This window comes from Rutilus rutilus (genome assembly GCF_951802725.1).
Source record: "Rutilus rutilus genome assembly, chromosome: 1".
Lineage (NCBI taxonomy): Eukaryota > Metazoa > Chordata > Actinopteri > Cypriniformes > Leuciscidae > Rutilus > Rutilus rutilus.
Genome location: NC_140209.1, coordinates 51,291,938 through 51,314,559, shown reverse-complemented (window position 1 = coordinate 51,314,559; position 22,622 = coordinate 51,291,938). Strand labels below are relative to the sequence as shown.

Below are 22,622 nucleotides of genomic sequence, written 5' to 3'. Positions count from 1 at the left end.
GCGTTCTGAATGGCGCGAGGGTTTATTTGTTTAGGAGAGCAGCATTTATTTTCCGCGTGCTCTGTTTGGGCAGATGGCGGGTAGCGCCGGGCCAAGTGGACCCGGGTGTTTATTTGAAATGGGGCGTGCGGCACGCGAGGGTATTGAGGAGCCCCGCGGACCATGTGTTTCTCTGTGACGCGGAGTTGGCAGGCGACCTGACGAGAAACAGGAGACAAAATGGCGGGCCACATCTCTATGAGCTAAGGCCTTCCATACGGCGTTTATCTGGTTAAAAGCGCCTGGCTTCATGGGTGGATTCATTTCATGAGATCTCGAGATCCAGCACAACACATATTTTAATATGATTTTAAGGCTACATGACAGTGCGGTGTAATTTGGTACAATACTTAAGGAAAGGACCCTGATAGTTAAATAACACAGGCCTCCAAAGTAGGCTACTCCATACCATTCAGTTCTTCCAAGAAACGCACGATTAAAATAGTTAATTTCATGTTAGCTATTCGCACTTTCTTTCTTTCAACAGTTTGAGTGATGATTAATATTCTGTGTTAAAAAGAAACTGGCCAGGAACATGAATGTCATGAGCACTTGATTTATGAATTGTTAGTTATAGCTTGAAAAATAGGTTTTCATCAGCTATTTTACCTCCACTCTCTGGTGTGATTTTACTAATTTTGTTACCAAATTTTGTTTCCATACTTATCTTTCTAATACTATACCACTGTGGTAAATAAAGCAATTGTTAAATTGTTCTGTGGATTAAAAGTGAAATTGTGTGTACAGGATGAAATACTAGTATTTTCTTTGTTGATAATCTATGCTTTAAACTATAAATATAACAGTAAATGTGTTTTAAACAAAAATGTTGGAAGTGAAAACACTTTCTTTTGTGTGGAGGGCCCATGATGATTGACAGCACACATTAAATTAGCCACTCCCTATAGTTTTAGCCCTGCCCTTCATTCGAAACGTCATTTTTTAGAGGAACCTATCAGTAAAGAACCAATCCATCAACGTCAGCTCCTTAGCCAGTCAGGGAGAGTATGCTAAACAGCTGCTAGCCAATCAAGCTCAGTTTATTCACGCCATCTCCTATATATGCAGCAACCCCTCGCTGTGCAACATGATTTGACTGAAAGTGTGAGTGGGATAACAGTTAGGCTACATGATTTGAGCTGCTGTTCTGGTGATTGTGGATTTTAACTCCTGCAATGAAAGCAAAGGAATTATTTCAGATTTTCTGGCTGATTTAGAAATGAGTCACAGTCACACAACATCTAAACATTCAAACACACAGTGCATGAAACCGGACTATTGATAGAACTGTAATTTTTGTGTAATGATATACCTACACTTTCAATCACCTCAGTTTCTAAATGGTTAGACTTACAACACCGTGTCGTTCACATTATCTCTTTCTCTCTGTTATACTCACTCCATCACCTTCCAAACAGCAGCGTTACATTTCCCCAAGCATGATGATCTGCCAACATGTGAAATATGAGGAAGAGTTCAAAGGTCTCCCCATATGCCAACTGGCTCCTATGATGTAAAAAAGCATTGTGACATCAGCGTTGTTGCCTGTACTTCCCAGATGCCACTTATACCCCATTATGGGTGACCATTTGACCAATCAATGTTTCAGAACTGAACCCCCTCATAATTCATTCATTTATAGAGTCAACTTGATGTTTTGATCAATAGCCTATTATGCTCTTGTCTGTCTCTTAAAGCTCACCTTTATTTAGATAATTCACATCATGGTGTGTGTTTGACTTAATTTTTTACTTCATAAGATACTTTTTTGTCAAGTTTTTTCTTAGTTTATCAAGCCATATACATGTATACAGTGTATCAGGGTCAGAAATGAATGGGGGATCAGGCCAAAATGCCAGTTTTGGTGGTCTGATGTAGTTCTTCAAGTTATACTCTTTGCTTATATATTATCACTTAAAATATGTGTTAAAATGTATGTTATATAATTAGTAAGAGCTTAATGAAAACATCTAATGATTCACATTGTGAATTTATTTAATTGCCATCATGTTATGCAGAGAGAATATATGGTTAGAAAGAATATGTCCTCATAAATGTACCAAATATTACTCTGAAAATCATATTCAGGGGGCAAATATTACACCTAAAGTGCCAAAGCGACGCGGTGCGACCATGTATAGCAGCATGTGTAGTTCAGTCTTCCTTCAGAGGTGAAAGTCGATGTCAGGCCGTTGAGGAACTTGAAGTCAGTCAAGTCACATTTATTTTTATAGCGCTTTATATTGTTTCGAAGCAGCTTTACAGTAATATACATGAAAGTATAACAGAATTAATGATGCAAACTTCATCAAATATAAGCTGCTGTAAAGCTGCTGTAGACTAGCATAAGAACATTGTCATTTTTCAGCTCAATTCAGTTCAGTGACGATTCAGTTCAGTTCAATAACTGTAAAGTTAATTCACTAATACAATAGTGTCATTATTGAGCTTCATCCTACAGTGTTAGTGGTGTGGTGTCAAATCAATAATATTACTTTTTTAACTTTCTATTGATGGTATACAAAAAAGGGACAATTTACTATTAGGAAAACATTAGATTTTAAAAATATATTTCTTGTTTTACTACTCTAATGGCATACATATTGTCCGTGACGGGGTGGTACAAGAAAGACTCCCATGCCTGAATAAAAAGGATAATATTATTAAGGATTTTGTGCCTGAGGTGGGAAAATATATTTTTTGGAAATTTAGATTTTTTTTTTGAAAATTGCAAAGTGGCACCCGTTTCGTAGAATGACTCTAAATATGAAGGGAAAAACTGTATATGGCTATATAGTGGTCTTACTAACTTGTAAGACCGCCATAGTCTTACAAGTTAGTCATCAAACTTTTTTCTTTAAGACTGTTCATAACTTTGTTAAGTCAGTTACATAAAAACGTGCATTGGGCCTAATTTGATACCGAAAAGTAAGACTAACCGTTCTTGACTAACTGCTGGGTCATAGATCTTAACATAATGCAACTGGCCCCAGATCTGTAGGATGAGGATTAGAATTTATGATGATGAAGAAGTGTCTAGGCCAATCATTTTTTATATTTTTCCCTCAAGCTTGTAAAAAAAAAGCATAATTTCTTTAAAATGAAGAGACAATCAAATTAATTGTGAAATCAATGTGAACTAAAATGTTTTATTTGTTTTATTAATGTTTGGTTTTACTGGAGACAAACTGACAGTAGCAACAGACTCTGCTGTCTATGGTATGGACGTAACACTTGACTGACAGCTGTCAGTTCTGAATCCACTTTTTTGCATTTGTGTTAATGAATCTAAGGCCTTCAAAGTGCATAACTCCAGCGGTTTCACTTACTTTCATCGTGTCAATAAACTATCGAGCACAGGAAAAACACAGTCAGTTTTCCCATGGCAAAAAAGTGAGAAAAATATAGACAAATACTCTCAAGGTTAAGTCCTTGAGGAAACTAGCGTGCAGTTATGACCTCGGCTGTATTTCGGGACGAGCACACAGCGTTGCGTGTCTCTGTCCCATGAAGATGTCTGTGACAGATGAAGTGACGTTCTTTCATCTGATGCTTCTTCACTTTGAAGCACTTTGTGAGAGCAGCTGCAAGCGATCTGAAATCTATTAACACCCGCTACTCTCTTAAAAACACATTTCCTGAGGATGTGAAGATGCAGCCACACATGTGTCATGCGTTCGCTGAGTGACCCCTCCGTATAATTACATGCAGGAAGCATGAAGCCATAAATGATGGATTTCAACAAGGTTTAAAAATACATCCATGATATGTTTGGGAGAATGGATGCTGTAAAAGGATGCTGGTTTGTTGGTCTTTGCTTGTCTTTTAGATGGTCTCACGTCCTGGACAAGGTGATGTTCAGCTGGTTTAAACTTTAAACACGGCAGCCAACAGAGCAGGCTGAATAAAGACGTATTTAAGGAAAGAGCTGTGTCTAATGAGATGCAAAACAAACCTAATCTTGCTTTAGGTGGTGAGAGTCTGGCTTTTTCAAGAGGACAGTGTAGATTTTCAATTGTCCACTAGATGGCGCAAACGACAAACACATCACAATCATTCACTCCTGCTACTTAAAGGGATAGTTCACCCAAAAATGAAAATGCTGTCCTCATTTACTCACCCTCATGTTGTTCCAAACCTGTATGACTTTCTTTCTTCTGCTGAACTCAAAAGAAGATATTTTGAAGAAAGTCGGTAACCAAAACACTGACTTAGTAGAAAAAAAATACTATGGAAGTCAATGGGGACCAGCAACTGTTTAATTACCAACCTTCTTTAAAATATCTTCTTTTGTGTTCAGCAGAAGAAAGGAAATCATACAGGTTTGGAACAACATGAGGGTGAGTAAATGATGACAGCATTTTCATTTTTGAGTGAACTATCCCTTTAAGATAGGCCTTACTTGTGCTTCTGGAAAAAAAACCAGTTTGTTTCAATACATTTATTTAACATTTTACAATGATTGAATAACATTCCTCAGATATTTTGGTCCATATCACCTCATTGTCAAGTTCAAGAAACCAGTTTGAGATGATTTGAGCTTTGTGACATGGCATGTTATCCTGCTGGAAGCAGCCATCAGAAGACGCTGTGGCCATAAAGAGATGGACATGGTCGGCATCAATACTGTGGAGTATAAACTATGCTCAACTGGTTCTAAGGGACCCAAAGTGTGCCAAGAAAATATCCCCCACATCATTACACCATTCAAGGCAGGAAGGATCCATGTTGTTTACACTAATTTCTGACTCTACCATCTGAATGTCACAACAGAAATCGAGACTCATCAGACCAGGCAAAGTTTTTCCAATCTTCTAATGTCCAATTTTGGTGAATCCGTGTGAATTTTAGCCTGTTTTTAGCTGACAGGAGTGGCACCTGTGTGTCTTCTGCTGCTGTAGGCCATCTGCTTCAAGGTTTGATGTGATCAGAGATGCTCTTCTGCAGACCTCGGTTGTAACGAGTGCTAATTTGAGTTAGGCCTACTGTAGACTTTCTATCAGCTCAAACCAGTCTGGCCATTCTCCTCTGACCTCAAGCACCAACAAGGCATGTTCTGCCGTTCACTGGATATTTTGTCTTTTTCGGATCATTCTCCGTAAACCCTATAGAGATGGTTGTGAGTGAAAATCACAGTAGATCAGTTTCTGAAATACTCACATCTCACCAAGAACGATGCCACATTCAAAGTCACTTAAATCACATTTCTTCCCCATTCTGATGCTCAGTTTGCACTTCAGCAGATCGTCTTGAGGATGCATGCCTAAATGCATTGAGTTGCTGCCATAATTGACTGATTATATTTGCGTATTTGAGATCCCTTCAAAACTGCCACAAGAAAATATATAAAACTAAACAAAGAAGTGAGAGATTAAAGTAGGCTACTACATATAGGCCTATACATATATTTATATTCCGTGGCGCGGAGAGGGAAATAAAGATAGTAAAGGAACTTATTAGAGAAAGTAGCCTAACCGCAGTCAACTATTCTATCGCCACCGCTGCGCTCGCGCTGATCAACCTCCTCATCGCAATGAGCGCTTCCATGTCACGTGGCCATGACACCCCTAAACATCCAGTGCTTTCTCTCGGTCGATATTTCTCTATAAATGGATCGGCGCATGCAGTAGGCCTACCAACAGGTTAAAAAAAAAAAAAAAAAAAAAAATTAAACCTTCTTAAACCATTGCTGACGTAAAATGTAGGTAGGCTAGCATGCATATAGACTATTTAGGTTCTTTTAAAATAGACCTACCAGATCAAGAAAATCAAGTTGAAATCTAAAAAATAAAATTGAGTAGGAAATTACTGAATTTATTGTGACGTTAAATAGATGTAGGCTAATCTAAGAAGATGATGTAGCCTAACAATGATGATAAAAATAAATAAAATCCACTGTCATTTTTTACGACCGCGTTGGGAAATATCTTACTAACATTTTATGAAAATTACAATGTTATGCTGAGGAACATATATGATTTTGTTTCAATACGACACAATTTTGAGTCTCGATGTTTGTTAAATTTGTGTTGTTTCCAACACAGATGCACATTAATCAACTTAATCTGTTTTAATTATCACGATATAGCCTAGAAATAGCCTAGGTATCACCGTAACAGAACTGAAGCTGCATTCATGCAGCATACAAAAAACTAAGCAACATTATAAACAACAATAAATCCACTTTTATTATGCCATTTAATAGCCTATATTCATTTTAGTAGCCTAGTACAAACGATTCTACGGGTTTTATCTTGTTTTTTATGTTTATGGTCAAAAAAGGGGTTTGCTGGTGTCAGTGATTATTATTAGGCTATTACTTATAAATAATATTTAATAAACGTGTAGGCTATACGCTCAAATGAAATAGCCTATTATTATTTTATTTTCGATGATTTTCGATGACGATATTTTAAGATCGATTATGATTTTCGCGTTTTATTTTATAAATTGTGCCTTATGCTTATAAAGTAGACCCTACAGCCTATTTAGCCTATTGCAGCTGTTTGGCTAGCCTACTTTATGTATTAATTGCAGTTGTCGTTATTCGTTAAAATAATGTAAATAAAATCAAACATCTTATTCGTTGCGAAGATAGAAATTAGCCTTAGGCTACCTCTATTAAACGAAACAACGAAACGAAACAACTACATTTAACCTCTAAAAGTAATTAACATTTGAAACTATTTAACAAAATATTTGGTTAATTTTCAGTGCTTATATAAGCATTATTAGCATCATAATTTCCAAATTTATAAAATATATTTAAAGGCGTAAAGGAAATAGAAGTAGGCCTAGAATTTGAGGTTTAATTTAGTGCTAACAGGTCTAATTCGACAGGCATCGGCTGTCTACATAGATAGGCTACATAGGCCTACATATCCATATCATAATAGGCTATTGCATGAATACGAACAGAAAGAATAAAATGTGATTGGGTGTTGAATGTCTCCTCCTCTTTCAAAATTCAACACCCACCTTCATTAACTGTGGCCAGTCACGGCTTGAGGCGATTCCTCGGCTTCAGTCATAGGTGGAGACTCGGATCTGCGATTTCCATTGGCCTACAACATCCAATGGCAGACTAAGCCACACCCTCCTGTAATTAATAGTATTTATGCAGGATAACACAAATCTGATTGGTCCAGACTCACTCGTCTCTCACCAATAGAGAAGCGGCATCATTGTCGAGCTGTCATACAGACTCGAAGACAGAAACGACCAAACAAAGCTATAAAAAAACATATTTATTCGTTTTTAGTCACATGTTCGTCCGTAATTATTTCCCATTAAAACATTCAGGAGATACACAGTTACTATAAAATAAATCCTAGTAAATAAAATATATTTTGCTATTCATATGTAAATGTAACTCACTGTTATTTTGTATTATATTCATTGTATTATATTTAATAATATTGCCTCTTTGTCATTTAAACAATTTACATGTATAATAGCAAAATATTTAGTTATAAGCCTAATGTAACAAAACTTTGTGAATTAAATTTTTGACAAAAGTTTATAAAGTAGCCATGACTTAAAACCAACGACAAAATTGACAAGACTAAACAAGTTTAGACAATCCAGTAACGATCTGTGATTATTTATATCACAGGCCATGCTGAAACAAAATATACCTCCTCTAAACAGAAAAATTACACAATTTGTAATAGCTTTAAAGCTGCTTTGGAAATAGACAGGTATCTGTGCATTGACAACACATTTTATATCATTTAAAAAACGGAAATGACCCACTTTTGACAAAAATATAAATATTGCAGCACTAAACATGGGATGCAACAGGTTGCACTTCTACAATTAATTAAATTACAAATAATTAATAATTAAAATATAAAATAAAATTGAAATTCCCTTTCAATAATTTACAGATTCCTTCAAGATATTTTATTTTAGAATCGACCACTTGATCTGCTCCTTTGCTGACTGTAACACCTGAAAAATCAAACAGAATTTCAGTGAACATTCAGTGATCAATCCCAAAAACTACAACACACTTCAAAAAGCAAAGTTGTTAGTTGTTAATCAGTTAATATGGTTTTTGGACATATTTCACATATACCATATTTTGTGAGTAATAATAATAAAAAGCCCCCACTGACTGAATCAATGCAATATAGCAATAGTGATCAGATTTTATATTATCTAGCTAAATAAACACTATTATGAAATGAAATATGCAATTAAAATAATGTGCACAATACAAGGCTGAATAGTGCAATAATGAGGTGTAGCTACTATATTCTTAATGACAAAAGTTCCCCAATAAACTAACAACTTTATATTACGGCCACAAGGGGGCATCTGAAGACCACAGTATTAGACTGGAAGTTTCTTTACAGCGGTCTCTTTTAGAATTAAACTTCACTTTAGATTACTTTCACTCCCATACTACACATCTGTTGTCACTCTGACAAAATATTTGAAAGATTTACCCAAAAGATAAAAAAAAAATTTTTTAAGCGCTTAAAAGTATTCGCATACACGTGTGTGAGAGTGAGCATTCATGCACTTACATTAGAGGTGAGAGCCAGTTTCTCAGTGATGTGCTGTCAAGGTTAGAGTTAGTGGCAAAGGTTAGAGCGAGACAGGGGATAATGGTGTTAATCACAGTGCAGGCATTAAAGAGAGTTAGACAGAAAGGGAAACATTTCAGACCTTTTAGTGTGGAGCTTTAAAATGTTTCACAACAAACGTTAACAGGTGGGAAAAGTGTCTGTGATTATAGTTTCTGTGTTTTTATATAGTATATGTGTGTTCATACCTGTGCCACACTCTGTTCTGATAATGGGTTGTCATCTGCCTGTAAATTAACCAAAAACAGGACAAATTACGATTACAAATTACAAAACCAACCAAGCCAGACAAATCGTGCAAGATGTTTCATACTTAGGTTACTCTATAGCAAAGTGAAGGTTAAGATCAATAACACACCACAACTCATCTGCCACTACTGTTAAACATCACTAAAGGGCAAAAATAGTGTCCCAAAGCTGTAGAAAAAATATATAGAGAACATTTGTGTTCCAAAATCATCTGTAAATATTCGGCTGATGATAATGCCAGCTTGCCCCGTTAACAGAAGGGTTAGTTCGCCCTTGATAAAGGATATTAAACATTTTCTTTTGTCAGTTAAGCACTTTTTTTTCTTTTTCTTTTTTTATGCATTTGATCATTTGGTTTATTATGGCATTATTTCAGCAATCAATCATATTATCACTGCCCATTAAAAAGCCATATTTGGTTGACCACTATTACTAGAACAGGACCATTGCTAAAATTTACTAAAATATCCAAAGATCACAAAAAGTGCCCTAGCTGCTAAAATGTATTCAAAGATAATAGACTGCAATTTTACTTATTTTAAAAATAATAATAATAATAATAATAAATATATATATATACAGTGCAATGCATAAGTGAATACACCCATGCTAAAGTTGACTAAAAAGAGGAATAAAAAATCATATTTTGGAAATTGAACTTAATGCCTTAATTTAAAAAAATAGGAAAAATCCAACCTTTAAGGACACAAATTTTCTTTGTGAATGAATAATGTATCGTAAATAAATAAATGTTCTTCCTTAAAATACATGGTGCATAAGTGAGTACACCCCTATGTTAAATTCCCATAGAGGCAGGCAGATTTTTATTTTTAAGTATTTAAAAAAAAATTTTTTTAGGATACTATGCATCCTGATAAAGTTCCCTTGGCCTTTGGAATTAAAATAGCCCCACATCATCACATAGCCTTCACCATACCTAGAGATTGGCATGGGGTACTTTCCATAAGATCATCTCTCAATGCAAATCAAACTAGCTTTTAGGCTAACTGAAATAAAACCATGCCAATCTCTAGGTATGGTGAAGGCTATGTGATGATGTGGGGCTATTTTAATTCCAAAGGCCAAGGGAACTTTATCAGGATGCATAGTATCCTAAAAAAATTTAACATAGGGGTGTACTCACTTATGCACCCTGTATTTTAAGGAAGAACATTTATTTATTTACGATACATTATTCATTCACAAAGAAAATTGGTGTCCTTAAAGGTTGGATTTTTCCTAATTTTTTAAATTAAGGCATTAAGTTCAATTTCCAAAATATGATTTTTTATTCCTCTTTTTAGTCAACTTTAGCATGGGTGTATTCACTTATGCATTGCACTGTATATATATATATATATATATATATAAAATAGATATCTATAGATTAGATACAAAATTAGATTAGATTATTTAACTGTGTTATCTCTCTGTATTTTAGTTTTTTTAAATCTTATTTAAAGTTAATAATTTATTTTATGGGTGGATCTTAGTGGGGCAATATCTTCCCCCTGATGATGTCCCTGTATTGGAATTTTTTTATATATATGTGTGTGTATGTATGTATGTATCTGTGTATGTATGTGTGTATATATATATATATACTGTATATATATGTATGTATATATATATATATATATATATACACACACATAAGTAAATTAAGTAAAAAATAAATAAATAATAATAATAATAAATCCATATTGGTTGACAACTGTATTGGTGTAGGACCATCAGTAAAATTTGGTCTAAAAACTCTAAAACATAACAAAATAAAATGTTCCATAGCTGCTAAAATGTATTCACAGATAATACACAGCAATTTTACTACTAATAAAAAATAATACATTACATTTAATTTTCCAATTCATTCAAAATATATATTTTTTTAAGATTTATTTACAAAATACATTTGTCAGAGACTAGATCTTTAGATTAGACCTTAATTTAACTGTATTTTCTATTTGTATTTTGATGTATTTTTAAATATTATTTGAAGTGGGACAGTGTCTTCCCCCTTGCACTGAAGTAAAAAAATCCAACTCTTAAAAGCATAAATCAGAAGTGTGGACTGCTGAAATCATGCCGGTCATTGACTGAGTGAGTTTATGTGAGCGTAACTCAAAGATGTGACTCAGTGTCTCCCACTCCGCAGCAAAAGCTTTACGGTCAGATGTCAGCGGGACATTTTCTTATTATTGATCGGCTCCCTCGGTTACAGCGGTTCCTCTTCTGAGCCTCACACACGCTTGTGCATGCCATGCAGTTACCTGCCCACTCTCTCACCCTCATCCCTCTCTCTCTCTCTCTCTCTCTAGTCTCTAAAGCGGAGGGAGAGAGGAAGGGGGCTGAAGGAGAGCTACAGTAGCTCTCGTCTCTCTCCTTGGCCCTCCACGTTACCAGTGATGTAATCAAAAAGGACGAAGCCATACGCTTGCTCCGACACACACTGACAGGGCAAGAGAGGGACATTTAGTCTGCGTGCATGACTAAACTGGGCAAAAAGAAAAGGGAACTTCCTGTCAAGCTGAAATGATGTGCCAAGCTAATTTCTAAAGACAGGAAGCGGTGCATCAGGGTATAAAGAGCTAGAAACTGTGCTGACTTGCAGTATACTATTGATATATCTGATGAATGTCTGGGGTTCAATAACAAACTCTCAAAGCATTGTGAAGCACAACTCATAGATACAGAAAACAAGCACTGATACAGTCTCTTACCCTGTAGTTGACCTTTTCAATGACCTGTTGGGGGTCACTCTCCAGGATCACCCTGTAAACAAGTTTAAGAGCAACATATGAATGAAGTTTAGAATTTGAAGTTAATTATTTATTTTATGGGTGGATCTTATTGGGCCACTATCTTCCCCCTGATGACGTTCATGAAGTAAATTAAGTAAAAAATAAATAAATAATAATAATAATAATAATAATAATAATGATGGAGAAGAACCATTACTAAAATTGAATCTAAAAAGTCTAAAACATCCCAAAATAAAATCAGCCTGCTCATGGAAGAAAGTCCTTTTAACAGTTAAAAGCTGGTAAATTTAGTCAAATAAAACGTTATTTAGAAATGAAATTAAAGATTTATTTAAAAAGTACATTTCTTTAAGATGAGGCTTTTATCAGTCATTGCTGACATTCTTACTGCTGTACACATTATCTGTTCATATGTTCATTTAATGGGGTCATGACATGAGAAGTCAAATTTGCCTTGATCTTTTGACATATCTTTGTACTACTAAAACATCCTGCAAGTTTCAAAACGAGTTTAAAACATCCTCCTCATTATTAACAAAGCATTTATTTAATCAAGCGCCAAAACAACTTGACATTGCAGGATCTGTGATGTCAAACAAGCAAATACATTTGCATATGCCCGCCTCCAGAACAAGACATTGACAAATAGTTATACATCATCGCACCATAGGCCCCCGCCCACAATCGTTCAGTCGCTTAAAGTCTCCCTGTAGTCAATCATTTTATCCCTTAAAACTCACATTTGATCACCAAAAATGACATTTTTTAAACGTTTTATTTTTTCCTTGAAAAAGAATTATTCATGCCTTAAAATAGCTTGAATGTAACTGTACACCCTTGCCTCATTTAGTATATGCTTCAATGGTTCAATGGTTCAATGAATATGCAAATTATCCCCGCCTCCACTCACTCACTCACACCAGGGGCATGTTCAAGTTCAAAACGGTGCGCAACGTTTTGCTACGGTTTCCGGGTTGAACGTCATGTTTCCTGGAAACGGCGTGCACCGGTGTGCACCGGGGTTTGAGATGCGTTTTCTCTTGTTTGGTGGGTGTGTCAGAACTGCAGTCCAATCAGCAGCAACATGTATATAAAACACGTGGTATTAAAGTGAACTCGCACAATGGGTTCAAGAAAAGTAATTTACAAATGTGTTCGATGCAGCTCGGTATACGCAACAACTGAGGATATTAGAAGACATGTTTGTCGAAAGTTTTATTGTAAAAAATATAGGATATCAACATAATGATGTAGTTGTTTATATTTTTAGCTTCATTGCAAGTGTATTGGTATAGAAATAAACAATGGTAATTAAGTGCTTTTCCTAAAAATGAGAAAGAAAATACAGGGTATTAAAACAGTATGACCTACAAATAAAGTCAGTATGTGAGGCTAAATAGATGTGTTTTAGTCTGAATTAGGTAAGATGTGTGCTTCCAATTCAGTTTCCACAAATCCCTTCACTCGATTGGGATGTTCTCTTTTGTTCTGGGCGGCAAGTGCAGTAACTGTAACATCGGGCATATTTTGTAGTATTAAACACATATTTATACTGACTTCATCAGGCTCAGAAAATTCTTCACAAAGAACACAAAGAATGGCCTTCTCAGCTGCCATAGTTGCAATTCTTGCGTCATCAGAACAGTGTGTTCAACGCATCACCGTTTCTGTTTAAAAAACGTTGTGCAACGTTTTGTCGGGGCTGAACGCAGCCCAGCTCAGAGATCGACTAGTTGATGATCACACGTTGTCGTGATTGGTTAAAAGGTCGTTTGTGACGTCAGAAACACCAGCGATTTCAAACTGTGTTTTTGAGACTGTCTTTGGTTCACTACAGTTTTAAGGAGAAAATACTCAGCAATGGTGTTGACTTATGAATGTGCACATGGTTTGTCTTAAAGCGTATTAAAAACACCACATAGACATATAAACAACATTAAAAGCTTGATTTTCACCACAGGGGGACTTTAACAGCACTTGCCTTCACCAGCTGCATAAACATATAGCCATTATGTTAAGACTGTGACTTTTAAGAACTAGCCTGACCACCTAGCAGTTAGCCAAGGAGCAAGCAGTCTTCATTTTCGGTATCAAATTAGAACAATCCACCGTTTTATGTACCTGACTTTTTATAAACAAAGGTTATAAACAGTCTTAAAGGGTTAGTTCACCCAAAAATGAAAATTCTGTCAGTAATTACTCACCCTAATGTTGTTCCAACCCCGTAAGATCTTCGTTCATCTTCGGAACACAAATTAAGATATTTTTGATGAAATCTGAGAGCTGTCTCACTCCTCCATAGACTTCTAGGTGACCGAAACTTGCTGGCCCAGAAAATGTATTAAAGAGATCGTTAAAATAGTCCAAGTGACTACAGTGGCTCAATCTTAAGTATATCAAGCGACGAGAATACTTTTTGTGCGCAAAAAACAACAAAAATAACGACTTTATTCCACTATTCATTTTGCATTTCTGTGTTGCACGTCACACGTAGGCTCACTATTGGCCAACGCTGGTCGTGTGTGTGATGCGTGTGACGCACAACACAGACGCGCTGCGCAAAAACACTACGTAAACTATCTCGAGGCCCAGATAGAAGGAAATTAATAGTGGAATAAAGTCGTTATTTTTGTTTGTTTTTGCGCACAAAAAGTATTCTCGTCGCTTGATATACTTAAGATTGAGCCACTGGAGTCACTTGGACTATATTAACGATCTCTTTAATACATTTTCTGGGCCAGCAAGTTTCGGTCACCTAGAAGCCTATGGAGGAGTGAGCCAGCTCTCAGATTTCATCAAAAATATCTTAATTTGTGTTCCGAACATGAACGAAGGTCTTTCGGGGTTGGAACAACATGAGGGTGAGTAATTACTGACAGAATTTTCATTTTTGGGTGAACTAACCCTTTAAAGAATTTTTTTTTTGATGACTAACTTGTAAGACTAGTCTTAGCAGTTTACGCAACCAGCCCCAGATGTGAGCATAGTGTCAAAAGCAAATAGAAACCATTATAATCACTATCTAATCTAGACTGGATGGATACAATATAAAGATGCATGTTCAGTTTCTGACATGCTCCATGACTTCAGTCTGCCAACAACAGGACAAACGGAAGAGTGAAAGAACGTTCGCTGAGGTCCAGTTTAGCTCGTTTGCGTCTCTGTACAGACTTCAGAAGGATCCCAGCGTTGGAAAAAAGTGGATGGTTTATTTTAATGGCGTCCTGGATCATGTCGGAAAATTATGTTTGTTCAGAGCATCAGCATTTGACAGCAGATTGTTTTGTAAACAAGGCACAGGGTAATGGAGAGTTAGCAAAGAAACTTTTGTTTAAAGATGACAATTCATAATGCTTCGTCTGTAAATGATGGTTTTATTTGGACAATGTTTTCTAAACACTTACTCATGACTGGGCATTGATACTGATTTCTATGCAATGACATTAGCCAATCATGACAGTGACCGTTTACTGATAAGCCTTAAAGGAGCCGCGCCTTAAAAACAGCTCATTTCAGAAGGAAGGTTGAAAATAATGCTTTTTACACATAAATGTTTGGGGTTCTTTTGTGCAAAAAACTTTATTAACATTGTAAGTGAACCTCAAGGAGCATACTAAAATAATAAAATAATCCATGTCATGACCTCTTTAACTGTGACCTATAATTTCAATTTTTATAATCATTTATTTGACTTAATAGCAAATATAGGCAAAATAGAGCATTTTTATTTTATTTACTTACATTTAATTTATTGTTATGCGGTATGTATTCTTTAATATATTGTTATACCCATCACCTTTAATGGCGACACTATACACTTACAACACAGATCTACATTACAATTTGTGTGATTAAGAACAGCACACTACAATTCAAAAGTTGGATTTATTTTCAATAACAATTTTATTCAGCAAAAACAGATTAAATTGAACAAAAGTGACCATTCTTTTAAACTTCCTATTCATCAATAAATCCTGAAAAAAATAGGCCGTTCTCAGCATTGCTAATAATAACAAATGTTTCTTGAGCATCAAATCATCATTTCTGAAGGGTTATGTTACACTGACGACTGGAGTAATGACCCTAAATATACAGCTTTGACATCACAGGAATAATTTTCAAAAAAGTGTATTTTTGATCAAATAAATTCAGCCATGGTGAGCATAAGAAATTTTAAAAACATAAATCTTTTGAATGGTAGTGTATGTTCTCTTGCTGTTCTAAGTGAATGTGCAAGTCCTAAATGAGAATAATCTATTATTTAATATTTACCCTCCATCAATGATTTCATCCACCACTAGGAACACTCCATCCATATTATCCAGCAGAGTCCTTTTCTCCACATTCTTCCTGTTGGAAAAGAAGCAGACACCTGAGCACACAAGTCTTCTACTGTGACATCCTTGACATCTTGTGCTGCCCTTCACCAGTTTCCATGGTGACCACAGAATGCCTAATTCGGTGAATTCTGACATGAACCAGCCTAAAGGGCAGTTAGAGCGGCACATGGTGTCAGTGAAACTGCTCTTAAATATTAAAACATACACTGGCTGTAGTGTTGTCCTAATATTACATGGCCTCGGATTTCATATACTATTAGGGTTAATATTTTTTTAATGTTTTTTAACATTAATATGCTCACCAAGGCTGCATTTATTTAATCAAATATTAATACAATTTTCTAAATATATATATATATATATATATATATATATATATATTGTATATATACTGTATATATATATATATATATATATATATATATATATATAAATACACTGCCATTCACAAGTTTGGGGTCGCTAAGATTTTTTATGTTTTTAAAAGAGTCTCTTCTGCTCACCAAAGCTGTGTTTATTTGATTAAAAATACAGTAAAAATTGTGAAATATTATTATTGTAAATCAGCTGTTTTCTATGTGAATACATAGTAAAGTGTAATTTATTCCTGTGATCAAAGCTGAATTTTCAGCATCATTACTGCAGTCTTCAGTGTCACATGATCCTTCAGAAATCATTCTAATATGATGATTTGATGATCAAGAAACATTTATGATTATTATCAGTGTTGAAAACAGTTCAGATTTCTGTGGAAAAACTGTCATACATTTTATTTATGAATAGAAAGTTCAAAAGAACAACATTTATTTGAAATATAATCTTTTGTAACATTATAAATGTCTTTACTGTCACTTTTGGTCGAGTCCTTGATGATTTAAAGTATTAATTTCTTTAACTTCTTTCCAAAAAAAAAAAAATTCTTACTGACCCCAAACTTGTGAACGGTAGAGCATATATATATATATTTTTTTTTTTATCCTATTCCTAATTTTCACAAGGAATTGATCAAATGATCCTTCAGAAATCATTCTAAAATGCTGAATTAATACTCAAGAAACATTTATTATTATTATCAGTTGAAAATATTTATGTGGAAACTGTGATATACCTATATTCAGGATTCTTTGATGAATAGAAAGTAAAAAACAACAACATTTATTTGAAATAGAAATCTTTTGTAACATTATAAATGTCTTTACTGTCACCTTTGATCAATGTATTGTAATGTATTGTATGTAAACTTTTAAACGCTAGTATGTATGTATATATGTATGTATATATGTATATATATTATATATATATATATATATATATATATATATATATATATATTATATATCAGAGCATGAACTCACCTCAACATCAGATTGAGAGACTCAAACAAGCAGTTCAGCACTGCCATTAACATGAGCTGAGGATCAGACAAATACAGGAAGAGAGAGTCAGAAAAGGAAATGGAATGATTCACAGCTGACTTTTTGTTATATCTGTATCCTCTTAGAGAAACAAAATGACAGATGTCAAATACTGTCCAAAAACGACCAGCTCTCTATAATGGTCATAATGAATTACTGTCACGTGCAAAATGAGTGACACGATTGGAGTATGAACAACATTCCAGCCAATTACAGGCCAACTCATCTGCATACATGACTCACCTCATTCTCCTGAGCGCTGCCAACTACATAGAAGAACAAGTCTATGCTGCTCTTGTAGACTATCGTCATCCCTTCTAAGAAGGAAATCTCATCTGTGCACACACATGAACCAGAAGACTTAAAATACATAAGATATACATTCATTTATATATATTTGTACATCTGAATATTTGTTTAGATATACATATATTTATTTGAACATAAGTGTATATTCAGTTATAGAAACATCAGAGAAATGATCTATTCTTTTTTTTTACACTTTCAGGCAAGTCTTTGTCCAGCCAACAAAGTTAGTCTGGATTAACCTTACAGATTTATTTATTTAATGGGCAACATGATAGAGATACCCAGCTAACAAAAATATGTTCTAAAAGGATTTTGCTAACATTCCCATTAAAGGTACATTATGTATCTTACTCTGATTCACTATGGTAGGCCTATTATAAGAGTTTATATTTTAGACCTTACAGGATGGTTTTCGTGGGAAATAGTGTACATACGTCACTCGCCAGTGTGTCTCATCATATCTGTAAATAGAGAAAAGTTGCTCCGGCTACTTTGACGCATGCATGTATAGGTTAGTTGTCACAACGAGCAAGAAAGATTGACATGGAGAAGCTAATTCTTGAACCTCTGGAAATCATCCGTTTTTTTTTTTTTATTCTGAGAGAGTCGCGACAGAGCTCGTGATAAAACAAGAATCAACATCGGCTTTGCTTTTGGGAGATGGTGAGAACTGAGGGGTTTGAAATGTTGTAAAAGTGACGCAGAGATGGTGTTTTTATCACTCAACAGGTGAGTAAGGTATTTTATTGAACAGATTGCCATATGTAGCTCTCTAACAAGAGTTCATTGTAAAGTGTTATCTATTGTGAAGGCTCTTTTCATTTTGGTTGTTGTAGCTGTGCTGGAATTTATTTTTAATGAAGTACCATGTCTGTTAATGGGTAAAGCTACAGTAACGTCTTCAGCTTATGTTTTATGAGCAGTATGAGCAGTAATCTCCCTCTCTTTTTTTAGTTTTGAGAAAGAATCCAGTTCTTCCACACAGTCACGCAGAGCCGAATCTTGCTCTAATCTTGCTCCTGGAGGGCCACTGTCCTGCAGAGTTCAGCTCCAACCCCAAATAAACACACCTAAAGCAGCTAATCAAGGTCTATAGGGATACTAGAGACTTCCAGACAGGTGTGTTGAGGCAAGTTAGAGCCAAACTCTGCAGGACAGTGGCCCTTCAGGACCAAATGGACACCCCTGATTTAAGCTATGAAAATGTTATTTTTTAATGTTGTCTGAACGTTAAAATCATCAAGTTTTTAAAAATATTTTTCTTGGTTATGAGGGGAAAAAGGAAAAATTCCCTTTTATCATTTTGCACACATGATGAGAGCAATGTTTAAAAAACGTCAGAGAAGCATCCAACTAAAAAAATTCTGAAAAACACTTTCCTTGTCCGATTTAAAGCATATTGTATTAAACCGTATAAATAACATTTTTGTGCTAACACTTTGAGGACGTTATTAAAGACCAGATAACTTTAAATGAACATTTTATTAACATTACTGAAGGGAGTGTTTTGTTCTTAACTTTGACAAAACCTTGCCAGAACATTAGCCAAAGTTCTGAGAACTTTCCCAGTTAGCTGGGTAGAATGAGACCGTAGAAACTACTAAAATGCAATATACAGCACAGTAAAAAGGTCCAGTGACTGTATTTCACATAAAATTCTAGTGCTAATTCAAGATCAGTTTCAGTTTTGTCTATTAATATGTACTAGGAAATCTGAGCCCAGATCAGTGTTTTACTTTGAGATGCTGTCCTAAAAGGCCAGGGTGTCTGATTACTAAAAGTTTCATGTGAAGCAAATCATTTGGAGGTCAGAAGCGATTTCTGCCCCTTTTCCGTCAAGAACGACTCCAAGAAATGTAAACAAATCGGACAGTTTCACCTCGGATTCACCTTTAAAGAGACAAATACAGGTGTGTATTTTGACCAAGCTAAAACATTTAACACCTAAACAGGCGAAAGGATCAGGGTGGTTTTGTTATCCTGGTGTCAAACTCCTTCACCCCACAGGGCAAGTAACAGAAACATTTATTAATTCTAGAACAGGTTCTCCACCCAGTTTTCCAGTAATCTGACCTACAAGCCCCAGAGGAACCTTGCAACTGCAAGTTCTAACGACCATGAACCACTGTAAACTAGTTTGAAACTTGATCTGGGACTGATCTGGGACACTTCTTAGAGTGGATCTGGTCCTAATCGACACAATAGAGTCTCTAAACTCCCCTGAGTTTAGTAGGAAACACTGATCTGAAGAGAAGAGCTTGAGTTGGAACATAAAGCAGCCCATCAGGTCTAATCACTACAAGCAAAACATTTGGCAGTATCCCAGCTAACAGGGAATGTTCTCAGAACTTTAGCTAATGTTCTGCCAAGGTTCTCTCAAAGTTGTGAAGAAAAAGCGTTCTTCCAATAACGTTAATAGAATGTTCGTTCTAAGTTATCTGGTCTTTGGTAATGTTCTGAAAATGTTCGTAACTTAATGGGAAGGTTAGCAAAACACTAGTTAAATAATGAACTTACTGTCAGCTTTATGTGTTTTGTTGAAGACGTTCATTTCAAAATTCTTCTGCTCTTTCATGGAAGGGTAGAGCTCTAGATCATAGTACTGTAATTGCACATGAGCACATATATAATTGCACAGTACATAAATAGTTATTCATGATGATCTTTTTCCATCTTCTGTAAAAAGAAAGATTATCAGAAGGGGTCTAAGCACCTTAGAAAGCAGTCTGTTTCCATCGTTGTCTAAGATGAAGACAGCCTTCACGGTGTACAGCGAGGGTTCCTGGTTGAAAATAAATCGACATTATTTTCAAGAATTAACATTATGAGGATTTTTTGTATCTATGATGTCATAAATACACCTTAAAATGCTATTATATTATGCCTAGAAGAGGCTGTTTGTTGGCTTTCACTCGACTGGGTCCGGCCGGGCCAAAGTTCTGTCATGCACTGACTACCACTGATTCAAAGTCTGAGTGTATCACAGAACTTGAGCCAGGCGAACAGAAGGAGAAAACTATTCTTTGGTCACCTTTTCAGATCATCTGGTTGGCATACAAGAGTATCCTGTCTCGAGACACACACCTTCAGGGCCCAACGATGAAACTTTGCCCTTTGTAAATTATAATATCTGTTTCACAGTAAGGCAAAGTCTTACCAATGACCATTTAACTAATATATTTTGTTCATTATAACAATAAAATATGAATCATTCCATCCAAGTAAGGGCTCTATTGTATGTAAACAATGACTTAAACAAGGCAAAGCCTTTTTTTTTTTTTACAATGCTAGTAGTAAATTAACTGTAAAAACCTTGTTACATCACCCTTTTAAAGGAACCCTTTTATAGCCTAATACTCCTTCCCAATAAATCATAAGGAAATGTACTTTAAATGTCACCTTTTCCCACATTAAAGGCATTTATTTTGTAGAATTATTTTTCCACAGCTAGAGTATTAATAATTTGCATTTGGAATTTATGTTGTCTATATAGCCAGGTCAACTCATAAGAGTATTAAAAAGTCCATGGCAAGCAATAACCCTGATCTCCTCCAAGTATCCACCTGTGGAATCAATCACGCGCACCAAACAGGCAGCGCGCGCGCTCCGCTCCGGCAGAGACGCATCGAGGACGTGGCATCCACGTCCACTTTTGAAAAGCCACATCTTCCACGACTAGACCCGTAGACCAAAAAAAAAAAAAAAAAAAAAAAAAAAACTTTCAGAACAAACTGAACACAAGTGGAGAATGACGTGGAAGAAATGGAAACACTAGGCTATACATCCGCATTGTGCACTACAATGATCCATTCATAATCTGAAAAATAATGTTATGGTTTGATCACATTAATTTTCGTGCGCTCGTAAACAGAAACCGTATCGGTTTCTGCCAACGATTTCGCATTCGCGAGGAAAAAAATACATGCACGAGCATTTATATTACAAGACGACACACATTTCCAGTAGTTGAAAAATGTAGAGTTTCTTCGGGAGAAAAAAAAAAAAAAAAAGAGACATGCACGAGCATTTATATTAGCCTACAAGACGACACACATTTTCAGAAGTTGTCAAATGTACGTTAGAGTTTCTTAAATATTGTTCCAACTTAGCACGCTAAGCCTAAGAATAATATAAAGAGAAAATAGTTGCTGTCGAAAACATATTTCTCCATAGATTCCAAATGAAAAACTGCTCACAAGCTGCTAAAGCCAGTCGCCAATCTACTATTTCAACGTTTACAATGAATTAAAGAAATAAAAAACAGCGATTAAATGGCACACATATCTTACCAGAGCCGTGGAGTCCATGGTGGTAGCACAGTGTTGACGTGGACAGCTTTGAGCTGTCATTACAGTAACGCTCCTAAACCCTCTGACTCACAGTGGGCGTGTCTGCAACTACAGCCCTCAAGCCGCCATGTTGGCTCAAACGTACAATAGCGTTCTGGTTGGGCAGCGCTGCCGTACGGGAGCCACAATGGCGGCTTTCATAGTAAGCTCGTTTGTTGGGAAGTCTTGGGAACGAAATTAATATTTTTGGCGTCATGTCATTTGCTCTACTATTGAGTAACCCGTTTTGCATAGAAAGTTTCACGTGTCTTCCACATCATACAGGACATGCAATGAATAGATAATGAACGACTGCTGTAAACCAATGAATTATGTAACGTCACCACTTACTAGCACGACAGGGGGCAGCAAAGCTGAAAAGGTTCAGGGAAAAGGGATCTTGCTTACATTCAGCTTACTGTAAATACATTAGCCTACTTAAAATGTCTTAATAATAACAAAAACAATAATAGGCTAATCTGCATACCCCCACATACCCCCCTTTAAATGTTATATATTATATTGTTGTATGTTATGTTAATGGTGTTTGTTAAACCATTTTTGTATTCCTCTAAATACTATAACC

The 22,622-nt window shown here is 35.6% G+C and overlaps 1 protein-coding gene across 2 annotated transcripts; it reads right to left on the bottom strand.

The window, feature by feature from the left end:
* Positions 1–7,271: 7,271 nt before the first annotated feature.
* Positions 7,272–22,075, bottom strand: copz2 (COPI coat complex subunit zeta 2). Of its 2 annotated transcripts, XM_084424691.1 has the most exons (10): positions 21,998–22,075; positions 20,422–20,490; positions 20,226–20,310; positions 17,643–17,734; positions 17,340–17,395; positions 15,917–15,994; positions 11,603–11,654; positions 8,822–8,860; positions 8,574–8,606; positions 7,272–7,992 (listed from the first exon to the last, which is right to left on the bottom strand). In XM_084424691.1, the coding sequence occupies exons 1-10, from the start codon at positions 22,055–22,057 to the stop codon at positions 7,945–7,947; spliced, it is 612 nt and encodes a 203-aa protein (XP_084280817.1). In that variant the 5' UTR covers positions 22,058–22,075; the 3' UTR covers positions 7,272–7,944. The 2 variants fall into 2 exon arrangements, with proteins under 2 accessions (XP_084280817.1, XP_084280818.1); XM_084424692.1 differs by lacking the exon at positions 8,574–8,606.
* Positions 22,076–22,622: the final 547 nt, after the last annotated feature.